Source organism: Sorex araneus, chromosome 10 (genome assembly GCF_027595985.1).
Source record: "Sorex araneus isolate mSorAra2 chromosome 10, mSorAra2.pri, whole genome shotgun sequence".
NCBI lineage: Eukaryota > Metazoa > Chordata > Mammalia > Eulipotyphla > Soricidae > Sorex > Sorex araneus.
Window position 1 is genome coordinate 40,559,022 of NC_073311.1, and position 22,373 is coordinate 40,581,394.

General features: G+C 45.6%; 1 protein-coding gene across 18 annotated transcripts in view; it reads right to left on the minus strand.

The window, feature by feature from the left end:
- Positions 1-22,373, minus strand: part of ANKS1B (ankyrin repeat and sterile alpha motif domain containing 1B) — a 1,196,591-nt gene that overhangs the window by 22,561 nt on the left and 1,151,657 nt on the right. For 17 of the 18 annotated variants that reach the window (XM_055118593.1, XM_055118592.1, XM_055118591.1 and 14 more), the window contains 3 exons: positions 11,434-11,445; positions 10,456-10,542; positions 1,736-1,873 (listed from right to left, as the gene is read on the minus strand). In XM_055118593.1, coding sequence (XP_054974568.1) covers positions 1,736-1,873; positions 10,456-10,542; positions 11,434-11,445 — 237 coding nt within the window. The remainder of the gene's footprint in view (positions 1-1,735; positions 1,874-10,455; positions 10,543-11,433; positions 11,446-22,373) is intronic. The other variant, XM_055118584.1, reaches the window with a different exon arrangement.

The following is a 22,373-nucleotide window of genomic DNA, read 5'->3' on the forward strand; positions in this document are numbered from 1 at the left end:
ATGTGTGTTTTTGGAATATATTGAGCAGAGCAGAATAAAAATCACATTTTTTAATTGTTCTGATTAAAAATTATTACATGGTTATAACCACATTTGCTCTATCTGCTTCATAAGCAGAATGACTAATACACTGTATCAGAGATCTCTCAGGTGCCATGTACCACTTTGAGGGAATGGATAGCTCTACTTATATAGAGGAACATTAATTGCTTTTTAAAGGCGTGTTAAGTGCTTTTTAGAATCACCTTAATTTCCCAACTTTGTGAAAAATGGGCTAGTTTTAACGATAAAACAGTGGTGTGATACCTTAAGAACCTCATTATAAGACTACTGAGTAAACAAATGGGGCAAACCTTAGTGTTTTGAACTAGAATACGTAGGTGTCTAATTTGGTTCTAATTCAGTATGGAAAACTGTATGAAGCACCAACATTTAATTTTTCTTCCTAACCACATAGACTACTATGCCCCAGTGCTTAGAAATAGCTACTAGAGGAGCAGCGAAGGAAAATGGAGGCGGAAAGACATTCACTGTATTTCGGACCCAGAGGAAGGAATTCCTCAAATCCAGCAAGTGAGGATCCTAGCTGAACCAAGGCAGCTGGGATTCCGTATAGAAACAGAATTCTTGATACACCATAGCCATGCTGCCGGACCCTGCGCCAGGTCACTCGGGGCAAATCAGAGGGGGGCAGGTCAGACCCCTTCCTGCCCCAAGGGACCCAGCCTTGGGGCCAAAACCTCCAGAACTCAACTGCTGCCCTGCTCATGGCTGCTCTCCACACGCTAGGTCGAGCCTCACCCACGAGTCTATTCCTGGACATCTCGTACTTTACATCACCAATATACCAAGTACATATTTAATAGTACCAATGTACTATTAAATATGCACATTTAATAGTACACTTAATGGGGATTAAAGAAGGCAACCAATCCTAGGGGGAAATATATTTTAAAAGATATTATATATAATATATATGCACATATATTATATTTTATTATATTTTGTTATATTATTTTATATATATATATATAAAAGCATACCAGGCTCAACCTTTAACAACATGTTACCAATCTCTTATAGAAGGGCTTTATGGCTCCTGGGTGAAACACAGAAATCTTCATACACTTTCCTCTAAGAACCCATTTTTTGTCTCATTTTAAGCAGATCATTCATAACAAGCAATATAAAATAAATTATTTTGATTCTGTTTGGGGGTCAGGGTTTGGGGTTCAGGATGGAAATATGGTGGTGGGAAGGTGTAATCTTGGTGGGATTGATGTTCGAATATTAAATGTAATCAAATATTGTGAACTACTTTACAAAGAAAAAAAAAAGTAGAATTCTACATCTCCCAGATAAGCAAAAATACAGAAAAGGCTTTCCTGAGCTGCAAAAAAGCTTTACATTAGGAAACCTTTTTTTTTTATTCGGGTGGGGGGGGGAATTCTGGGACACACAGGTTGGTGTTTATGGGCCCCGGATGACCCATTGCTGGTGGTCAGGTGACCATATATAGTGTTGGGGACTGAACCAGGTTTGGCTCAGGCAAGGCAAAGGTGCCTTAACCTCTCTGCTATCTCTCAGCCTCGAGATCTTCTTTCAAAACTTTGCAAACAAAATAAGCTCAGATGGTAACTGCAAATTGGGCTTTCAAAAAAATAAATCCAGGTGCACCTGGCTACAGGGTGGGGTGAAATAATAGCTTACCTGCCCACAGAGGGCAGTTACTCACCACATCGAAGGCAGTAAACACGTGACAGTAGTGGTGATTGGACTTCAAATCTTTTGTGATATAAGCGAACGTGGAGAGGTCTTCCGGGTCCTGGGCAGCGCAGGAGATATTGCGAATTTCATGCTCAGCAATTATATTCTGGAGAAAATGACACAAATGACCATTGTTTTCCTTCTCGAGACAGAATATCTGAGAGCCAAGGCAAGGACACGGTGGAGCTGCTGCCGTGCCATGCTTTAGAGCACTCTAGAGGGTTGACTTCCAAAGTGATCCAACCCACTGTCCATGGGCGCAAGGCACTCCAGGTCCTGCAGAAATGTTTTCACGGCATTGAAAACAACCTCAATTAGTTCTACCCTGGAGAAGCGGTTCTCACCCAACGCTGTATGCAGAAACAGTCTGGGGGGACGGGGCAGACACTTTAGCAGACATGATGACTACTACACCCGTTCTGGCCTCTGTCCCTCGCCTCCACGTTTACCTGGCAGTGCTTTTCCCTGACATACGCACACAGGTCACCTGTCACCCGCTGCAGGTTGGAGATCTGACTCCAGCAGGTGCTGGAAGTTCCTCACCAGGGCAGTGCCCAGGGTCTTGTGCCCTGCCCCTCCCGTGGCACCCACCCTGGCACAAAGGTGGGGACAGAAGCATCGAGCTGAACTGTCTTGCAGGTTTGATGGAGGCCAAGGTGTTGGGGTGTCAGCAGGAACTTCCAAGCCACCACACTCAAAGCTGGGGTGCCACTTGGAAGCAGGGTCTGGTGGAAAACACTTTCCTGGCTCTAGCCCTTGTGTAGTTAATAAGTGAGTGGTGCGGGGCTCACTGGTATTTTTTTTTGGGGGGGAAGTGGGGAATCAGGGGGGGCAGTGTAAAGTGCCTTACACTGAACAGGTGGTGTAGCTGAGCACACATTTGGGCCTGTGTAACTGCAGTGCTCAAGGTTCTTCCCAATGTACCGCCGCCCCGCTTAACCCCACTTGGTGCTGCGCTAGCATCACTTTGTGGCATGCCGGCTCCTCATTTCCCAGCATTTCTTCAAGCTTCTCCTCCCTGCTGGTCCCATCATCCTGACCTGCCTCTAAAAATAACTGGTGGGAGGTAGGTGAGGAAAGGTTTCATCGGAGTTGTCCTGCAGCGCAAAATAACCACGAGCCTCCCTTTGCTGCAAAGGCTGCTTGCTAGAAACCTCTTTGGATACATAGTTAAAAAGCAGAAAGTTTCACTGAGTTTTGCATTTTTAAAAAATCTTCTAATATTCTCATTTATTTTTTTTTTGCAGTTGTCATAGATCTAAAGCCCTCAAATGCTTTAGTTACCCTAATTACTTTTTAATTGCACCGTTTAAAATAACCTGTCAGCAATACAATGTTCCACGTACACCCATCAATGCCAGAAACGCTCCTCAAATGTCCCCACCTCCCCCACCCCAGCAAGTACTTCATGTCCCTCACTCTCTGGAGCTGTGTGGTTGGCAAGCAATTAAAGAATTAACACATAAAAGAAAATGAAGTGAAGATATTTTTCACTAATGCCCTGTATGTTCACATGACCTGCCATGCCCTGTCAAAAATAACTCAGAATGGAACTGGAATTCCATAAACAAGTAGCATGTTATTATCGCAAGATAGTGTTTCAAAGATGACTGTCATGTTCTCTTCTGGCATTTCTTTCAGGAGGAAACTAAATCAGAAATGAGTCTTAACATGCAGTTTTCTTTTGTTTGTTTATTTGTTATTGGGCCACAGTCAGTCATACTCAGGGCTTACTCCTGGCTCTGTGCTCAGGAATTACTCCTGGCAGTGCTTAGGGGACCATGTAGGGTGCCAGGGATCGAACTCGGGTCAGCGGTGTGCAAAGCAAGTGCGTAACCCACTGTACTATCTCTCTATTCCCTTTAAAGAGTATTAAAAATAACAAGGTCAACACGGTCTTTAAGACACCATGCCAGTCGTGTGAAAAGTCACAGCATCACTTCAGCTGGGGATGAATTACATTGGTCCCTTTGCCCACTACATTTCACCATAACATTAGGGAGTCTGAAATTTGTGTGGCCGCGACTCACCATTTAGGGACATCAAAGACTTCTAACTTCTGCCTTTATCTACTAACAGAATGGCCTCTTGTGTGCTTGAGAATCTTTCAGTGTAGAGTGGGCCAACTTCTCGGGCAAATGTTATAATAGAAAGTGGTCTGTGAATTTGCGGGGTGAGGGTTGTTGGTTGCTTTGGGCCATACCTTACAGTGTTCAGGGCTAACTCCTAGCTCTGCTCTCGGGAATCTCTTCTGGCATTGGTGGGGTGATCCTAGGCAACTGCAGGGACCAAACCTGGGCTGACCATGTCCAAGGCTATGCTCTAACACCTGCACTACCTCCCAGGCCCCCACGCGGTGATTTTTATGGCATCAAATACCCTACATCTTGCCAAATCACAGGATGCAGGACTGTTGCTCTTCAGTGGAGTGTGTCGGCATTGTGGCCGCGGGCACAATGGCCAAACAGAAGATCTCTTTGGTGATCTCTCTCGATGGTGGACTGCAGGTATGGGCCTGGCTCCTGCAGCTCTTCTGTGGAGCTCCTCCCCTTCAGCAGGGTGATGCCCTTAGGAGCTGGGGGCTTTGGAAAGTGACTCGGTGGGAAGGTAGGAGTCTCATGAACGGGGTGCAGGAGCACTTCACAGGAAGAGGCAGGACAGTCAGCTGTGCTCTGGGCCTTGTGAGGGCACAGGGAGAGATGAGGGTCAGTCTCCCACCACACTTGTGTCTGCAGCTGTCTGTTAGGGGCTCGCAGCCACCAGAATTGTGAGGAAGGCCTGTTCACTGGGCAAGCCACCCAGTTGATGACAATGTGTGACAGCAGCCCCAAAGCATGAGCTATGTGTGAGCTACTTCTCTGGCTCTCCCGTCCGAAACTATTGTTTCTCTCTCCTTACTGTCTTAGTGCAGGAGAAGCAGACTAACAAAAATATTCTCCATTCAGTTAAGAATAACTGCTGTTGGGGCTTGACAGGTAGATAGTACAGTAGAGAAGGCATTTGCCTTGTATGTGGCTGACCCAGGTTTGATCCCTGGCACTACATATGTATGGTCCCTTGTGTTCGCTAGGACTCATCCCTGTGTGCAGAGTTAAGAGGAAGCTCTGAGAACTGCTAGGTATGGCTCTAAAACGAAACAAAACAAAATAAATGATGCTTAATTATAGTAACTGGGGGCCAGAGAGAGAGAGAGAGAGAGAGAGAGAGAGAGAGAGAGAGAGAGAGAGAGAGAGAGAGAGAGAGAGTATATAGGGGGTAAGGTTCGTGCTGAGAGGCCTCAGTTCAATCCTTGGTACCACCTGGTCCCCTGAGCATCATACGTATGGCCCCAAAGGCCTAACCACTGAGGGTGACTTGGGGGTACCTCCAGCACCAAAGCGGTCTGCCATACTCAGGCGCTTGCCTGAAAATAGCAGTCCGGTTGAGGGGTCTCTGAGCCTCCTGAACACTGCTTGGGAGATCCCCCCACTCCCAACTTGAAATAAAATAATCATCCTACCTGGAACTTAAAAATATGCTTTAAAATGAAATGGGCTTTATTTTGAGGTGGTCCCCATGTGGTGGCGCTCAGAGCCTACTCCTGAGACTGTGCTCAGGGGTCGCTCCTGGTGATGCCAGGCATCCACTTGGGGTCAGTTTTATGCATAGCAGGTGCCTTACCTGCTGTCCTGTCTCTCGGGCCCACGATTCCTACTGATGTCATGAACAGAACTTCCTGCAGTGCCCAAGGTATTGGGTGTGGGGAGAACATGGTATCTCAGTACCTTGGTACTAAAGCTGCTGGCCAGTCACCATCGAGTCCCAGAGCACAACACTCTTCACAGCTCAGGGAGCCCAAGCTCAGGGCAGTCGGATGGGCCCGGGGTCCGACAGGAAGTGGCCAGGGAGGTCAGGGTGGACCTCACTGAAAGGGTCTCCCTCTATGTCTCAGGAGCTCCAAGGGGACTCAAACTTCTATTTTTTGAGACTTGAGTGGTTTTTTCCTCTCTCCTCCCTTTGTTTGTTTGTTGATTTTGGTTTGGGGGCCACACCAGGGCCTGCACTCAGGAATCACTCCTGGTGGTGCTCAGAGGACCCTATGGGATTGAACCCGGGTCTGCCGCATGCAAGGCAGGAACCTTACCCATGGTACTATCGCTCCTGCCCCGAGACTGAGCTTTTAAAAAAAGACTCATGAGGGGGAGTAGGGAGGATAAAGTCAGCCTGCCTCTTCAGGATAAAGAGTTTGGCTGCTTAGGACCCTTCCAGGGGGTGATGCGGTTGTTCCCGGGGCAGAGAAAGGGCTGAAGAGGCGTGTGGCAGGCGGGTGTAGGAGAGAAGCTTGTGGGGCCGCCTGCTAATACAAATGCTCTAATTGGGAGCATGATAATGATGTGGGGGAACCGAGGCTCAGCTTTTCCCTCTCCCCAGACCCTGGGGGAACGGTGAATCCTGAAGCCAACACTTTTCTTTTAACTGAGTGAGAGGGTTCAGGGCCCCTCCAGGGGGATCTCCAGGGGTAGCAGCCTTGCCCAAGGCGCGCTGGAGCTGCCCACGGAGCAGGCAGAGGGCTGAGGAGAACAGTGCGCATGCGTGAAGAGCTCTTAATTAGACTCAGAGTCTCTTAGAGAAGGTGCGATAAAAACAATGGGCATTTGTTTCGTCAAGTGTTCCAAACTTTTCTGGTGCCTGAAAAAATGGCATAAGCTTTGTTCAGAGTTGACATTCAAGATCCAACAACATAAACCAAAGCCAACAATGCGTTCTTGATTTAGCTGCAAGGGAAGATAGGCTGGGAAAGGGAGCGGAGGGCAATCGAGGTAGAATGGTAAAGGGAGCTAAAAAAGATTGATGTGCAATATGTCTTTCTGCAATATTTCTTTTCTTTGTATGTGTGCATATGTATGGAGGTGGGGATGGAACCCAGGGTCTCGCACATGTAAAGGCATTCATTCTACCTGCGGGGGTCACTTCCTCAACCCTATCTGCAATATTTCTTGGGCAAGTCTAGTCCAAGTTCCATTTTTAATTAGATTGTTTTCTGCTTCTTCCTTCCGACTTCAGGACTCCAGGTTCACTGTGTCTCCAAAGCTGAGAGATAATAAATTTATGAGTTTATAACGAGGCACCTCTTTCCCCATGAACCCAGCCAAAGGCAGTTATTCACTGAAATAAAAGGCAAGAGCTACTTGCTTTGCTGGAGGGTTCATCCTTCACACAGTCCAACGGGAGCTAATGGGAATGGAAGGGTAATGAGCATATAATTATCCATTGCACTTCAAACTAATTGGTGGAAGGTAGCTGAGGAGTAATAGAAAAAGTGTCAGTTTGGGGAGTGGGGAAGTCAAGTTTTAGTCCTTTTATCCATGGCCAATTGGCTGTGTGATGGAGGGACACACAGAGGCAACACAGAGCTGAGCTGTGGTCCCTCAACCTGTTGGGACTGTCTGTTACTGATGACAGTGAATGGACCCATCTCTGTCCATCACCAGGGCCGAGGCACAGCAAAGTTGGACCTAGGGATCTCTGCTCAAACAGAAGGTGAAACCAGGTCATCAATGTGGAAATTCAAGAGTGACATTTGGGAGTGCCTTCTTGCAGGCTTAGTGACTGTGGTGCCTCAAACTGTGCCATCTTCAGCCATGCCTACACCTCTCAGGTTCTTTCCATCAAACAAAATGATCTGCCACTAGGACACTTCCCAGGGGAGAAAGCTCCTACAAACAGGAAGATCCTGGATTTTATTTGTCTCTTCTTTCCCTGCTGTGGGCTTTAATTAGAGGTTGGAATTTGCCCCAGAGCAAGGTAATGCACAAAAAATAGCACTGCAGACACTTCTAGAATCTAATGTCTGAGCACAGTCCCTTTGATACCACACTCTGGGGAAGACCCTTTCCCTGTGGTATGGCAAGGCCTTCTGAAACCAGTCCTTGGCGTTTCTCAGCCCTCTGCAGTCCAGCTGCACCAGGGAAGTATAGCCCTTTTGCTTTTTTTTTTTTTTTTGTGCTTCTAATACTTTCTGTCCTTTGGGGCATCGCACATAGCAGTGACTAAGCTGTGGCCCTAAGATGAGCACTCTTTCACTCACCTCTGATAGACCAGGGTAGGTCAACTGTATTCAGAACGCTGGGCTGTGGGCCCTGTTTAGCACATTGAAGTCAACATCCCAATTCTAGAACAAGCTGGGAAGGCTGTCTCAGAGCTGCAGACAGGCTGGCTGTACCCACCACTGACACAGCACCGGCCTTCCCTTTCAGACAGTAATAAAATGATGCTGAGGAAAGAAAACTATGTAGTTGCTGTAAGAACTTGAAAGATACGCTGGTCTTCTTTATGGAGTGCCGAGACTGAGATAGGATTCTCTCTAGCATGTCTCTGGGGGCTTCTAGAGCCAAAGAAGAGTGCTCAGCAAGCAGACATGTTTTGGTAGTTCATCTTTATATTCCCGGCTGAAGCAGAATTGTCTCTTAAGGATGTCAATGGCCTTTGATGTGTCTGCAAGTGACATGCAACAAAGACAACAGTGCTCTCCCACTCTTCTGGTTGCGGGATCTGGGGGTACAGAGCTGTGACTAATACAGATGCTTCCAACCATGCTTCTAGTTTTATGGAACAACAGCCTAACACTAGGGACTTTTCTGGGCAAATGCCACTTGTTTAGAGATCGTCAGAATCCAAGCCTGCTTAAGGTTAATTTAAGATGGTGTCAGACTCACAGAGTGAATATATAACTATTCATAGTTTTCAAATGCAAATGAGAGACAGTTGCTGCAGGTTAGGGAAAAAAACAAAAATACTGATCCCTTTCTTATAATTTAGATACAACCATCGTCCTGGGATCTTCAAGTTTCATAAAGGTTTAGGAACATTTTAAGTCTTGTTTGCTTATTTCTGGGCCACATCTGGATGCTTTAGAGTTCAGTCTTGACTCCAAGTTCAGGAATTACTGCTGGCAGGGTTTGGGGTAATAATGTGGAATACAGGGCAACCCGGGTTGGCGAGTGCAAGGCAAGTGCTCTGCCCACTGTACTATCACTCCAGTTTCACCAGTTTGGAACATTATTTTTTGGGATGGGCCATTTTTAAAAACAAAATACTATAATTTAATACAGTAAATTTATGCACCAGTAATGAAATTGACTTCCAAGAAATAAATAAAGCAAATCAATTGGGATTTTTTCAGGACACGGTTGTAATATGATAATGACAGCGGTCAACAACCTCGTGAAGAGTTCCAAGCATCATGTCTTGGGAGGCACCTGACCAAACGTGTTTTGGACAAGGTCAGCCAGTTGGGATCAGGCCGAGTCAGAAGCTTTCTGCTTGGGTTTCAGGCCTGTTTCAAACACTGGGAAGTGGATTTCCTAAGTAGATATGGGCAGCTGGGGCCGCTGCTGTTGAAGCAAACACCTCTGTCACAGAAAACAGATCAGGAGAATGCCAGATGGGTTGACTTAAGATGGTCAGGTTGATTATAGACACCCACCAATCACTGCCCATGGGATGACCCCAGGCATTTGAATCTAGCTGTTCCTTCCTTTCTCTAGAGTGGAGTGGGTCAAGATGGGAGGTCTAGATGGTCAGGCAAGAGAATAAAGTGTCCACCAAAGGGTGGGGTTGGAGCCTCTTCCTCACTTTGCAGACTTCATCAGTTGGAAGGATGTAGGAATAAAGTACATGAGCCTTTGGGAGCTGTTGTGAGGAGGAACCAGTCTGTCTGAGTTTCTGGAGCGAGTGGTTCCACCCAAGCTTTATTGTTTAGCACCCCCACACTGTCATCTCCCCTACAAAAGAACCCCTGGAATACTTTTTTTTTTAAAGTCAAATGCAGTCTTGCTGCTCGCCCCTGGCCCCAGAGCACTCACTTGTTTCCAAGTCAGTCATGGGCTCAGCTTCTCTGATGGTCCTTGGGTTTGTTTGTTTGTTTGTTGTGTTTTTAGGTCATACTGGTGATTCTCAGGGGTTACACCTGGTTATGCACTCAGGCATCACTCCTGGCAGTGCTTGGAGGACCAGATGGGATGCTGGGGATGGAACCTGGGTCAGCTGTGTGCAAGGCAAACACACCCTACCTGCTGTACTATTGCTCCAGCCCCTCTCATGATCTCTTAAGAAAATCAAGACAATTCCTTCTCTGCAGTTGAGAATGAAATGCCATGATAATAAAAGAAAGTCACAGAATGTTTTCCTTGGATTTTCACTACAGACACAGACATCAGGAGGGCAAGAGAAAGGCCAAGTCACAGTTCCTCTGATAGAGGATTGGTGCTCCGGCTAGATTTTTTCCCTAGACAATGAAACCCATACTTTCAACTCCCTGTTTTGATGTTCTCTGGATCAGTGGTTGTCAGCTGCTGGGGTACAGGTGTTTAAAGGTTGATATTCATCACGCTAGATTAAGGGGACATGCTGGACCATGTCACATTTTAGAGAAAGCACCACAGTGAAGTGGAAGCAAAATCGTATATGAGCTGTAGGTCAATACCCTCAAGTATGTTATTCTCTGTGTATGTGTGTTTGTATGTGTGTGTGTGTGTGTGTGTGTATGTGTGTGTGTGCATGCACATCTCTAGGTGTATTTTGGGAGCGTGAAGTGGGGGAGTGTGTGGAGAATGATTACAGTGGGGGAATGCTGGACATGAGTAGGAGCAAAGGACTTTAGACCACTACAAAGAATTGTCTGAAATAAAGAGAGGACACGGGACCCACCTTATTTGTTGCGTCAATGAATTTGACTCCTTTATAAGAGACTGAAAGAATAATAGTAGGGACCTTCTTCATCTGCTCTGTAGACTTCTGAAATTAAAATTAGAAAGCTGTTAGAGCAGTGTGTGTGTTGCATGGCAACTGAAGCACAGAATTTTTCCTCTTGAAAGATAAAAATGAGCCCAAGTTACAAACAATGCACATACACTATCAAATGCATGGATTTAAACGCGTGGCTCTCTTCTCTTAGGCTGAGCAGCGGTTTGGGCTCATAGAGTGTCTGTCTTGCACTTGAGGATCTAAAGGGAGCTGCTTCTGGGTGAAGAAGTAGTCCTCTTCCCTGACACCCAAGGGAGAAATGAACAGCACTGGCTCCTACTGCAATTTCAAGCGGCCATTCCTCTGCCTTGCCTCACACCAGATTTAACTCCAATGCTGAGTTCAGCAAGAACCAAATACAAGCCACGACCGCCCCCTCCCCCACATCTCTTCTCCTGGCCACCCTCTCACTTCAAGGCCCAAAGTATGTCTGAATGAATACTTCCAATAGGGATTTAAAATTCAACATTGGGAATTTTCTCAACCCACCCAAATTTGCAAAAGCTGATGGTATGTTTACAACGGGATCACTTGTAACCACCTCGGATATAGTCCTGCTCTGTAACAATTAAGCCCTCTGGGAGAAGTCTGTATTTGGAGCCACAGCAAAACAGGATGGTCCAGGTAACCTACTTTATCAGTGAGAGCTGCTGTATTCCCTGAGGCTCAGTTCTTAGGCTAGATGCTCACACTGGTTTAATGTGCTCAGACTCTGCAGCTTGCACAGGTTTATGCATCTGCATAAAGTTTCTCCCTCCTTTTGGATGTGCCTTTTCTGCTTAGTTTTAGCATTCATCACTCGTCCCCACCAACCAATCTCTTTTCTTCATTTCTGGCTATGGAGAGGCCTAATAATCACATTAAACATCAAGAAGAACCCACCTGACAGTTAGCCTGATGGATTTCCAGAGAAGACAGGCGGGAGCATAAGAGGAGAGAAAACATGCAACAAAGTAAGAAGCGACCTTTTCAGATAATTCATCTACAGCATCTGTTCATTAGCAAGCGAAGGGGAATAGGCTTTCTAGCCATAGGTAGCCAAAGGGAAACTATTATTTGAGAAATTGCCACTGGCTTTAACAGATCTCATCTCTTCTATTTTGTCTTCCTGGCTCCTGCACCAGTCTCATGACTGCCACAAGAGAACCTTCTGCTTTGAGTCTTCCACAATGAGCTGATTATTAAATGAATCAGAAAAAAAATAATGATCTTTCTTGGGCTGGAAATGTGGCTTAAGGGGTAAGTCTGACATGTGTGATGCACTAGGTTTGATCCGAATCTCCACAAGCCCCTCCCCCCAGGACCACTGGATGGAGCCGAACCCCAAACACTGTTAATCAAAACAAAACAAAAAAAAATAGAAAATTGTTTGATTGCCTCATTTTTATAATCCAATCTTCTATTGTTGCTTTATTTGGGGGTGTCCCCAGAGGGGCTGGGCACCATTAGGACTGAACCAGGCATGCGCTCCAGTTCTTTGAGCAATCTCCTGCCCCTCCCTCCAATGTTTGCCTTTTATGCCTTGAAATGTGATCAGAATTAAAGAAAGCTTTTAATTAGAGAGTATGAATGAAACCCATTGAACTCAGTAATGATAATTATGTTGCATCTTTCACTTAGCCACGGAAAAGGTGTTTCACATTTTCCTGATTGTTTTGACACAACATCTTTTTGATAGTTCATGCTACCTGCTTAAGAGATCAAGCACGTGGATTACTAAAGTATTACATTTCACATTTATTAAATGTTTCACACAGAATAGAACAGAGCAACCCTCTCAACTCATTTCCAAATGACCTGAACTTCCAGTTTCCTTGTGTGATTGCCAACAGAGATGTTTGGAAATTGGAATGTAAGCTCAGGTATCTTTAACCTTTGAATGCTCTGTATAACTAAAACATAAAAATGTGTCAGGTTAATCAAAGGCAAGGGCCAAAGAAAATACATGTGGTGTGATGATTTCAAAACAAAGTAGTAGACCAAATTCTACAGAGAGGCTATGGCAGGAACAGGTATTAGTTTGATGCGCTAAGTATGTGTGCTTACAAGTGACTCTTTGTAAAAGTTAACGGTGGATTTGGGGGCTGGGGCAATAGTGCAGCATGTAGAGTGCTTGCCTTGCATGCAGTAGACTCAGGTTTGATGCCTGGCACTTTACATGGTCTCTGGAACCCTGACAGGAGTGATCCCTGAGTGCATAGCCAGGAGTAAGCCTTCAGCACAACACGGTGTGGCCCCCAAATCAAAAATACAATAAAATAAAAAATAACAGTGAATTTCAACAATGTATCTTACTCTTCCTGAACAGGTTCATCTATAACATGAAATAGTATACCGTAAACAATAAATGGAAACAGCAACATCTTATTTAGTAGTAAGAATACCCTCCCCCCCAAAAAAGGGGGAAATTTCATTTGTTGTTCACTCAACAATAAGCTGTTTTATTAGGCAGCCCACTGGGATCACTGGAAATACTCCAAGCTTATTTCAGGGTCAAACAAAATGACACACTGGATGCATCCATGTTGCTAATGGTGGGTGCCTGACAGCTGTGTTCAGAAGGATTCTGAGCCCGTGTCTGGGCTCTGCTGGGAAGAGGGCTGGGCATGATGTCTGCCATGGGAGAGGGCAAGACCTCATATGAGCCATGCCTGGCCACAAAGAACAAGTTTGGTACACATGCTGACACGTGTGACCTGTATGACAGAGCGCTTCCAGACGCCAAGGAGAGTGTAACAGAATAGAGGAGAAAGTCTTCATTCAAGGAACACTGACTGCTGGCCAGTGGGAACTGAGCTGATTCTTAGAAGGTGGTGAAATTTTTTTCAGGTTGTAGAAGAGCTGTTAAAGCTGCAGAACCAACACACACACACACACACACACACACACACACACACGAAATGAGAAACACGGATCTGGGTTGTTGACTGGTGAGATTGGCACAAAGGTCTGGAATCGTGCCTTTTTTTTTATCAGACTAGGAGGCATGAGTGCTTTGTGGGTAGGGATTGCCACAGTCATATCTATGTGGCAGAAATGTAATTCTGGGTAGTTGGATGGACTGGGTCAGCTACAGGCTGGATGCACGGAGACCGGAAGTTACTGTGGACTTTTAAACACAACCCTCAGTAGCTGAGTTGAAGTTAGAGAGGTGTGAGAACAGGAGTGGGAGACATAATTCCAAAGATGCAGACTCGGGAGATGGGCTGACGGCCCTGAAAGATGAGTGAGCCGGAGGAGGATGACCTTGGCAGACTGACCTTGAAGTGAGAGGGGCCACATGGGAGGGGAATGTGGTTTTTGCATAAATATGACACACCCCCTTTTGGAGGTTGTCCGCTTTGATCATCAGGTGGAGATATCCAGTAGAAAACCAGAAATGAATTCCAGTTGGGAAATCCACCCACACAAAGCGGGTGTCTGGGGAGACGGGAGCAGACCATGTAACTCAAGGGAATTCGCAGGAAGAGGGTGAAGCCCCAAACTCAGGGGAAGGTTGCTGTTTAGAGGGCGTGTCCAAGGGCAGAGCCAGGGAGGAATCTGAGCTAGAGTAGAAAGAAGCCCCAGAGTTGCATCAGGGAGGTCAAGGAGAAGATCCCTGGGAGCAGGGAGAGGCTTGGCTGACCCTATAGCACGGGGTCCCTGCTGCTGTCCTCACTTCAGCCCGAGAGTATGTCCTGGTCTGCCTGAGGCCACGTGTATTAAAAAGATCTAAAGGTCTGAGCCAGGACCAGGAAGCGATCTTAGATGACAGAGCACAGACCTACCATGGGCAAGGCCCTGCCTTCGATCCCTGGCTCCACCTGTGTCCCCGCATTTGTCCAACCACTGTCGGTGTGGCCCATGTATAACAGAAAATCCACGCTCAGCATTGTGGCTGGCACACAGAAGAGTGGCCACTTCTATCGGCTTTACTGGGTGAAACCCATGGCTTTGGCCACTGGAGCAGTCTGAGGTGAAGTGGACCCTGAGGGCTTCAGGAGAGCTGGGGCACAGGAAGAGAAGGACATGTGAGTGTCCCGTCAGAGGCTGGACTCTGGGCAGGCAGCTCAGCACACGCTCTCAGGCTGAAGTGAGGCTAGCAGTGGGGACCCGGAACTGTGCACTCAACCAAGCCGAACAAAGATGCAGAGATGAAGACTGGCCTTTTCTCTCTGCTCACAGATCTGTGCTGGGGTGTCAGTGACAAAGGCCGTGTCCAGTGTCCTGGCCTCTTTGCAAGGCAAGAGTGAGGTAGCCATGAATTCTCATCTACGGCCTCAACTGAACTTCCCTCCCCACCTGAGTCCCATGACAAGAATATGATAGACCCTGGCAGCTGTGGAGTGCCAGGCACTGCTAGGTGGGTGGAGATGGGGGGGGGGGTGTCTTTATTACCTCCTTGTCTTGGGGGTATTTTCTGGTGGTGAACTTTGACAGAGTTTTACAAAGATGTCCTCGCACAAACATTAAATCAAAGGTTCCAAACTAGTTTAGCCAATTGCCTACTTTTCAAAAAGAAAACAACAATTACTCAGCATCCCACTAGAAATCTACCTTCTTTAAGTAACTAGAAAGCCTTCCCCAACTGTCTTGGAGCCTGTACCACCCATCTCTCCATTGGTCCAATGCCTGCAGAGGGTGTATTTTCCACTTTTGGAAATACAGCTCTAAAGAAAAAAGTGAAACATTCTGAATCTTCAGGAAAACAAGTGAAGGAGGCAGGAAGTCCACTAAGTGCCCAGGGCATTTCAAGCTATGAAATTTACAGCTCAGATGGTGACTGCCACCTTTCAGAGCCAATTAGACAGAGATAGGAGCTTGCAGTGATGGGGCACGTGGGAAATCTTTCGATGAGGGGACAGAACCGGCCCTGCTCTCCACCTAAATGAGACCCCAAGCGACCGCCCACGAACAGCTCCTCTGCTCCTAACAGCCATGATTCCAGAGGCACACAAACCAGTCTTGGAACGCAGCAGCTGCTGGCAGAAATACCTCTGGACTTAATTACTAAAGTACCAGAATTCCAAAACCGCGCGGTCACCTTCGCAGCGGTGCAACATCATATGCGCTTCATTATCAGCAATAGAAAACAAACGATCTAATGATGCCTTTTCAGCAGGTCTGATTGTTGGGGGAAAATTCCAAATAACAATAGTGGGTTTTCTGGCAAAAACAGTGTAATCAAAGTAAAGAAAGAGTAAAGTGAAAATCCTCTGCCACACAGGCAGGTTGGGGGGTGGGAGGGGGGTATACTGAGGATCTTGGTGTGGACATGTGCACTGGTGAAGGGATGGGTGTTTGATCATTGTATGACGGAGACTTAAACCTGAAAGCTTTGTAACTGTTCTCATGGTGATTTAATAAAATAAATAAAGAAAGAAATTTACAGCTCAGTAATTGTGCGTGCTTGGATCCACTCACCACTCCTGCATCCTCGCCCGTGCCACTAGCAGCACATTCTTCTTCCCGGTGACCGGGCCCTGGTCTCCGGCTCCCTCCAGTTACCAAGCCTGGAACCCAGGCATCATCATTCCTATGGCCATGGGAATGATTTGCTGCCGTTCTGGAGCATTAGTACTCCCATAGTTATTTGTGAAAAATTCATGTCTTATGAGACCCTTGACCTAGGATCATGAAACTGAGATTCCAGTGCAGAGGGAGTAGAGGGGAGAAAGGGAGAGGTGGACTAGAAGTGACTTAAGACAGTGGTGGAGGATATTGGGCACTTTGGTGGTGGTGAAGTTGCAGCAACTTTGTACATCAAAAGGTCTAAATATTGCGTTGGAGAGAAAGGACAAGAGGACAGGCACTTGCCTGCATGTGGCCAACTGTAGTTTAATACCCCCAAATACCTCCTGTAGTAGTCCCCAATACCTGCTCCAACAATATGGTTCAACACAAAGTGGCTCAACACCCCATTCCCCCTTAAAAACAATCCATGGGGCTGGAGCAATAGCACAGCAGGTAGGGCATTTGCCTTGAACGCGGCCGACCCAAGTTCGATTCCTAGCATCCCATATGGTCCCCCTAGCACCTCCAGGAGTAATTCCTGAGTGCAGAGCCAGGAGTAACCCCTGAGCATTGCCAGGTGTGACCCAAAAAGCAAAAAAAAAAAAACAAACCAAAAAACAAAAACAACCCATAGAGATTAACACTATTGTAACCATGTTACATGGTTTAAAAAGGATAAAAATAAATTAAAGTCTTATGTCTTTACATAAGCAATTCTCATTGTTAGGACTATTCCCCCAGTAAAATGGCTAGGGATAACCTTATATTCTCTCTACTCTCTCTCTCTCTCTCTCTCTCTTTCTTTCTCTCTCTCTCTCTCTCTCTCTTTCTCTCTCTCTCTCTATCTCTATCTCTCTCTCCCTTCCCCCCTCTCTCCCTGTGCCACCTTTATGGAATCTTGGAGGTTCCTGAAATTCTCTCCCCTTCAGCTCCAGTTTTATAGGAAAGACTAACACGTAAGTGAAACCTCTGAGCGGCCCTGAGTGATGCACAAAGTGAACTGCACCTTAGCTGACAGCACTGAAGTCATAGTCCGGAGATTTCTGCTCCGTTTCCCTTTTCATTCTTTCATATTCTAAGAGAAACAATACTCAGTGATGCGGTGATGCTGCATTTCTAAAACCTAAGATAAAATGCGATGATTGAATTTAAAATCTGCTTCACATTTTTCACGTGGCTGATATGTTCTGTCAGCACTGCACAGGCTAAGGGTCTCATTTACCTATCTGGAGATGAGTCCCTAAAATGTAGATCTTTATAAATAAGGTGAGTGGATACTGTCAGATAGCTCCCCATTCAAGAAGAAAAAGAGGATATTTGTGTCACCAAGAAAGGAAATAACCATCCTTTTTGCCTTTTCCCTTTTTTTTCTTTTTTCTTTTTGGGTCACACTCGGTGATGCACAGGGGTTACTCCTGGCTCTACACTCGGGAATTACTCCTGGCGGTGCTCAGGGGACCATATTGGATGCTGGGAATCGCACCCGGGTCAGCTGTGTGCAAGGCAAAGGCCCTACCTACCTGCTGTGCTATCACTCCAGCCCCGCTTTTCCTTTCTCATTAGAAATTAGAAACTACTTGGTATCTTAGTATTAAGTCAAATTGCCACAGGCACTCTCACTCACTTTAAAGCATATCCTGAAAACAGTTCCTCATTTCCTAATGGAGGGTCAACACTATGAAATGCCTCTTCAGATTGCAGTTATTTTCTGATTTTAGAGCACGATTTTCTAAGAGTGAATTAGAGCAAGAGGTACATAATGGGGAGCACTTTTAGCCTGGAGCTCGAATGTTGGGTTGGCATCTTGAGTGAAGTTGAGCATCTAAACCAGAATCACGTGTGTTCTCTAATCATCAGAGAGGGAGGCAGAGTAAGGCCCTGCACACACCATGGAAGCACACTGCTAGCCCTTCATTCTTCTGCTAACCGCTCACCTCCAGACTGGGGAAGAGATCTCCAGTGTCTGTTGCTGTCTGACTGAGAGTGTATTTTCAACACACAGGGCTACCCTGAGAACGCTTTCTAGATAGAGTCACTGCTGAGTCATAACGATTAATTTTGCCATATGATATTTTCCTTAGTCTTAAAGCTTAATTATTATATTCGGTTTCAGTGAGTAAATTAAAATAGGATCAAACAATTATGTTTGATAGCCCTCAGTGACTTCAAATGATTTTTTAAAAATACACAAAACAAGCATTATGGTGGTGATGCTGTATCCAGTGAAGCTGGTGATAAGAGATAAAAACACTAGATGAGGAGTTAGCTGCTAGAAATGAACTTGCTTTGCAGGGAGATGGTGGGAGGCAGAGGGGGGAGTGTGACCAGTTGGTATTTCAAAGACCCAGAGCCCCATCCTGATGACTCTTGGCCAACCGGTTCAGGGTTCAATAAGAGGGTCCAAAGTTGTGATACTTCTTACACCCTGGGGTGCTAGGGATTACCAGGTCACCCTGGCCAACCACCCTGGGATAACTACACCCAAAGATTCTTAGGAGACTGGTGTTGGGCGGTCCAACTGGGGTCAGCCACAAGCAGCGGATGCACCCTGACCCCTGTACAATCTCTCCAGTCCTCAGAAGTGCATTCTTATCTACTGGAACTCAGATCCAGCGTTGCCTTCTGGGGGAAGCCTTGACTAGGTAACCCATTCTCTCTCCCCAGACTTCTTCCCCTTTGTTCCTCTGTTCACGTGCCCCATGAAACTGAACTTCTCTCTGTGTCCACTGCCCTGGGCTCAAGCTGTGTGTAGCCCTGGTCTGTGTACGGTGTGGGAAGTTGTTTGCGACGAAGAACAGTAAGCTTTCCAGGACAGAGGCCAGGGAGAAGCTGGAGGAGAGCTGGGACTGGAATCTAACAAGAATTTCTTACAGGCTGGCATAAGCTTCTAAGATCTTCTTAGCCTTGTGAGGAGAAGAGTATTGGGTGTTTGCATTTTGTTCTCCCCCTTGCAAATAACCGGCATCAACAGCAAGCCCTCAGAGGAGAAGGAAAGATTTCTAGGGAAGGCAGAATGATGAGCAGGGGGAGCTGGGAGTTTCTCTTCCTTTCTGAAAATAGTTTAGACTCTGAACTGTCAATAATGACTAGGACTCAGGCTAAGTTTCACTTGGCCGGGAATGAAGCGAAATGACTTTTCAAGATCTCTTCTGGGAACTGGAAGTCAAATCAAAGGTGGGGTGAGCAGAGTCTAAGAAAGTACGTGACATGAGCAGATAGCAATGAGGGCCAATCAAACTGCTCCTCTGGCAAGGGGCACTGTCATGGTGCTACCAGTGTAACTCACCCACCTGGCCCAGGCGTAGCCAGTTCAAAGTGAGTCCTTAGCATGTTCCTCCAGCGTGAGCACATTCCTAGGCAAGGGCAGAATGTAGCTAGCACTGCAGCCTGTCTACACAGGCTCTCTGACTTCCAAGTGCAGGGGCAGAGATGGATTGCTGGGTTTCACCCGGAGAGCTCTGATTCTGAAAGTGCTATAGACTGAATGTGTGTCTCCCCCACAGCTACGCCCAGAATAATGATTTTGGGGAGGTGGGGTCCTTTAGGGGTGATTAGGGCATGAGGGTGAAGCCTTTCTGAAAGAGATCCTTGTGCTTAAGGTAGAGTCTAAGTGAGTTTCTTTCTCCTTTCCATATAGTGAAAATCTGACTATCATCTTTCTCACTAAATAATTGTCCCTATCCCAAAATCACTACACTATGTTTTATTTATTTATTTATTTTTGCTTTTTTTTTTTTTTTGGTCACATCCAGTGATGCATAGGGGTTAATCCTGGCTCTGCACTCAGGAATTACCCCTGGTGCTGCTTGGGGGACATAAGGGATGCTGAGAATTGAACCTGGGTCAGCCACGTGCAAGGCAAATGCCCTACCTGTTCTACTATTGCTCCAGCCCCTGCACCATGTTTTAAAGTAACACTGATAGCATTAGAAAAAAAGAAAAGTCTCACAGAATGGCCACACTCTTTTTTTTTTTTTGCAAAAAAAATTAGCATAAAATCGGCAAGACTATATGGTAAAATGCAGTATCTACAGTCCAGGAAAATGCTGGACACTTAATTTGCCCAGACTTTGATCCTGGAATTCCTGACCTCTAGAAATATGAGTGTCCTTTTCCCCGGGAAATTGTGCTTCTCTTAAGGCAAAATCTGGTAAGTCTGAGGCAGGGTCTGCAATTTGATATTTTCCACAATGTGCAGAAGCTGCTGGTGCTGCCAGTCAGGATTTGCACCCTTTGAGATCTACTGCTCTGAAAATGTGCTCCATCACTTGAGCTCGAAGTCACTGCCACATCTGTTCCCTGTTGCTATGCAAGTAACCTCCATTGTATCACATCCCACTTTAATTTAGAGGGATGTTGATTTACCAAAACACACTGCTCTCCACTTGTCAAGTGATTGCCAAAGTCCTGAGTTAGCATTTAGCAATAGCTCTTGATCTTCTGAGCAATTAGCACGAATTATTGAACTCTTTTGTAGTCTCTCGGGGACTCTGAATGTATAAAATAGGCTTCACATAAAATAAGGAGTTCAGGTCATGAAGACAGATTCTAAGTAGCTTCCAGAAGGGATGCTGATCAGACAGAGTAGGTCTGTGTAGGGGTCATGCTGAATAGAGTTCCTCATTTAAGTGTCCAGTCCCAGCTCTCGCTTCAATAGGAATACAATTAGTATCTGAGTAAACATACCCAAAGTCTTATGATATATATACATCCTTTGACACAGCCACTCTACAGTTAGTGGTTTATTTAGCTTTAATTTTGTATTTTTTTGTTGGGGGCAGTGCTCAGGGGTCACTCCTGGCAATACTCAGGGGTCAATATAGGGTATTGGGGATTGAAAGAGTTGGCTGCATGCAAGGCAAACACCTTCACCTTTATCCTATCAATCTTGCCCTCACAGTGGCTTATTCTAAGAAAATTAGCAAACCAGTTGCAAATTACTTAGGTACAGGGATATTACACATAGAATTGGCTATAATATGGGAAAACTGGAATGGCATAGCATCCAGCAAACAAAATGAGTTAAATACATTTAGTCCAATGAGGGACTGGATTATTTGGTTCAGGATAAGATTGGCTAATTGTTCAAGCCCCCACAAAAAAATTGGGATGGATGTTTATTGAAATAAAAATATTCTGAAGTGCACTGAGTTTAAAAAAATAAATACAGTGGAAAGTTACACATGAATAAGGTGTTAATAACGAGATGCTTACCGCCTTTACCACTTACTGGGTGGTAAAATTACAGTTCTTTACCTATATATCTATTTTAAAGTTGAATAATAGTGAACATGTGTTGTTTCTGTCATAAGAAAATATAAAGTTAAAGCATTTTAGTTAAAAAGACCAATTATAAATGTGTGAAAATCCCATTCTGGTTTTCGCAACCACTTGTTATACAGCTTTGTGTGTTTGAGTGTGTGTGTGTGTGTGTGTGTATGTGTGTGTGTGTGTGTGTTCAATTTATGCTGAATCCTTAAAAAGCTGCTTCCTCCTGGAGGTAAAACAGTGCTATGCATAAGAGTCCAGGAGGTGTCATGGATCCTGAGTTGGCTCCTCCTCTTCATAGTCATTTTGTTAGGCACTGAACCACTGTCACAGTTACTTCATCTGTAAAGTGGGTGTGTTAATATAGCAGCTCTTTTACACAGTGGTTGTGGGCTGACATAATTCAATATTTTGCTGGATGTATCAGTGGTTTGCAGGATTTTCTGTTAGTCTGATACCTTTCCAAAGCACAGCCCTCAATGTCCAAAGAGGCTGGAAACAAAATCCATATTGGTAAGCATAACTGAATTCACTCCAACCCATTTGAGGAATGACTGTGAAATAGAAACTCCAACTACCACAATTCAGCAGAGAGGGCATCTGGGCCCAAGTTGATAAACTCAATCAACACTTTTAGAAATAGCAGCACTGAAAGACAGACGAACTTCATGAACTCTCTCAGTAGAGTGATGAGGGTGTTAGAGAGAAGAAAAGGCTCAAAAAGAGCAAGAGAAACAAAAGTGAAAAACGAACAGAACTAGGGTAGGAAGAGAATATGGGATCCAACAGTTAGGGGCAATTAGGCGTCTGAGATGGTAGACCCCCACGAAAACATTCCTGAAAAAGCACACAGGAGCAAAGCTCAGCAAGAGGAAGTTAGAATGGTGGCTGCTTCCTGGTCTGCATTACCAGTTTAACACACACACACACACACACACACACACACACACACACACACACACTCACTCACTTTGTGCATTACTTGGAGTGAGAGAAAATGCCCGACGCTTCCTTGAAACTCTGAAGACAGGGTCTTTTATTTTGGGAATGGGGCTCCTTAG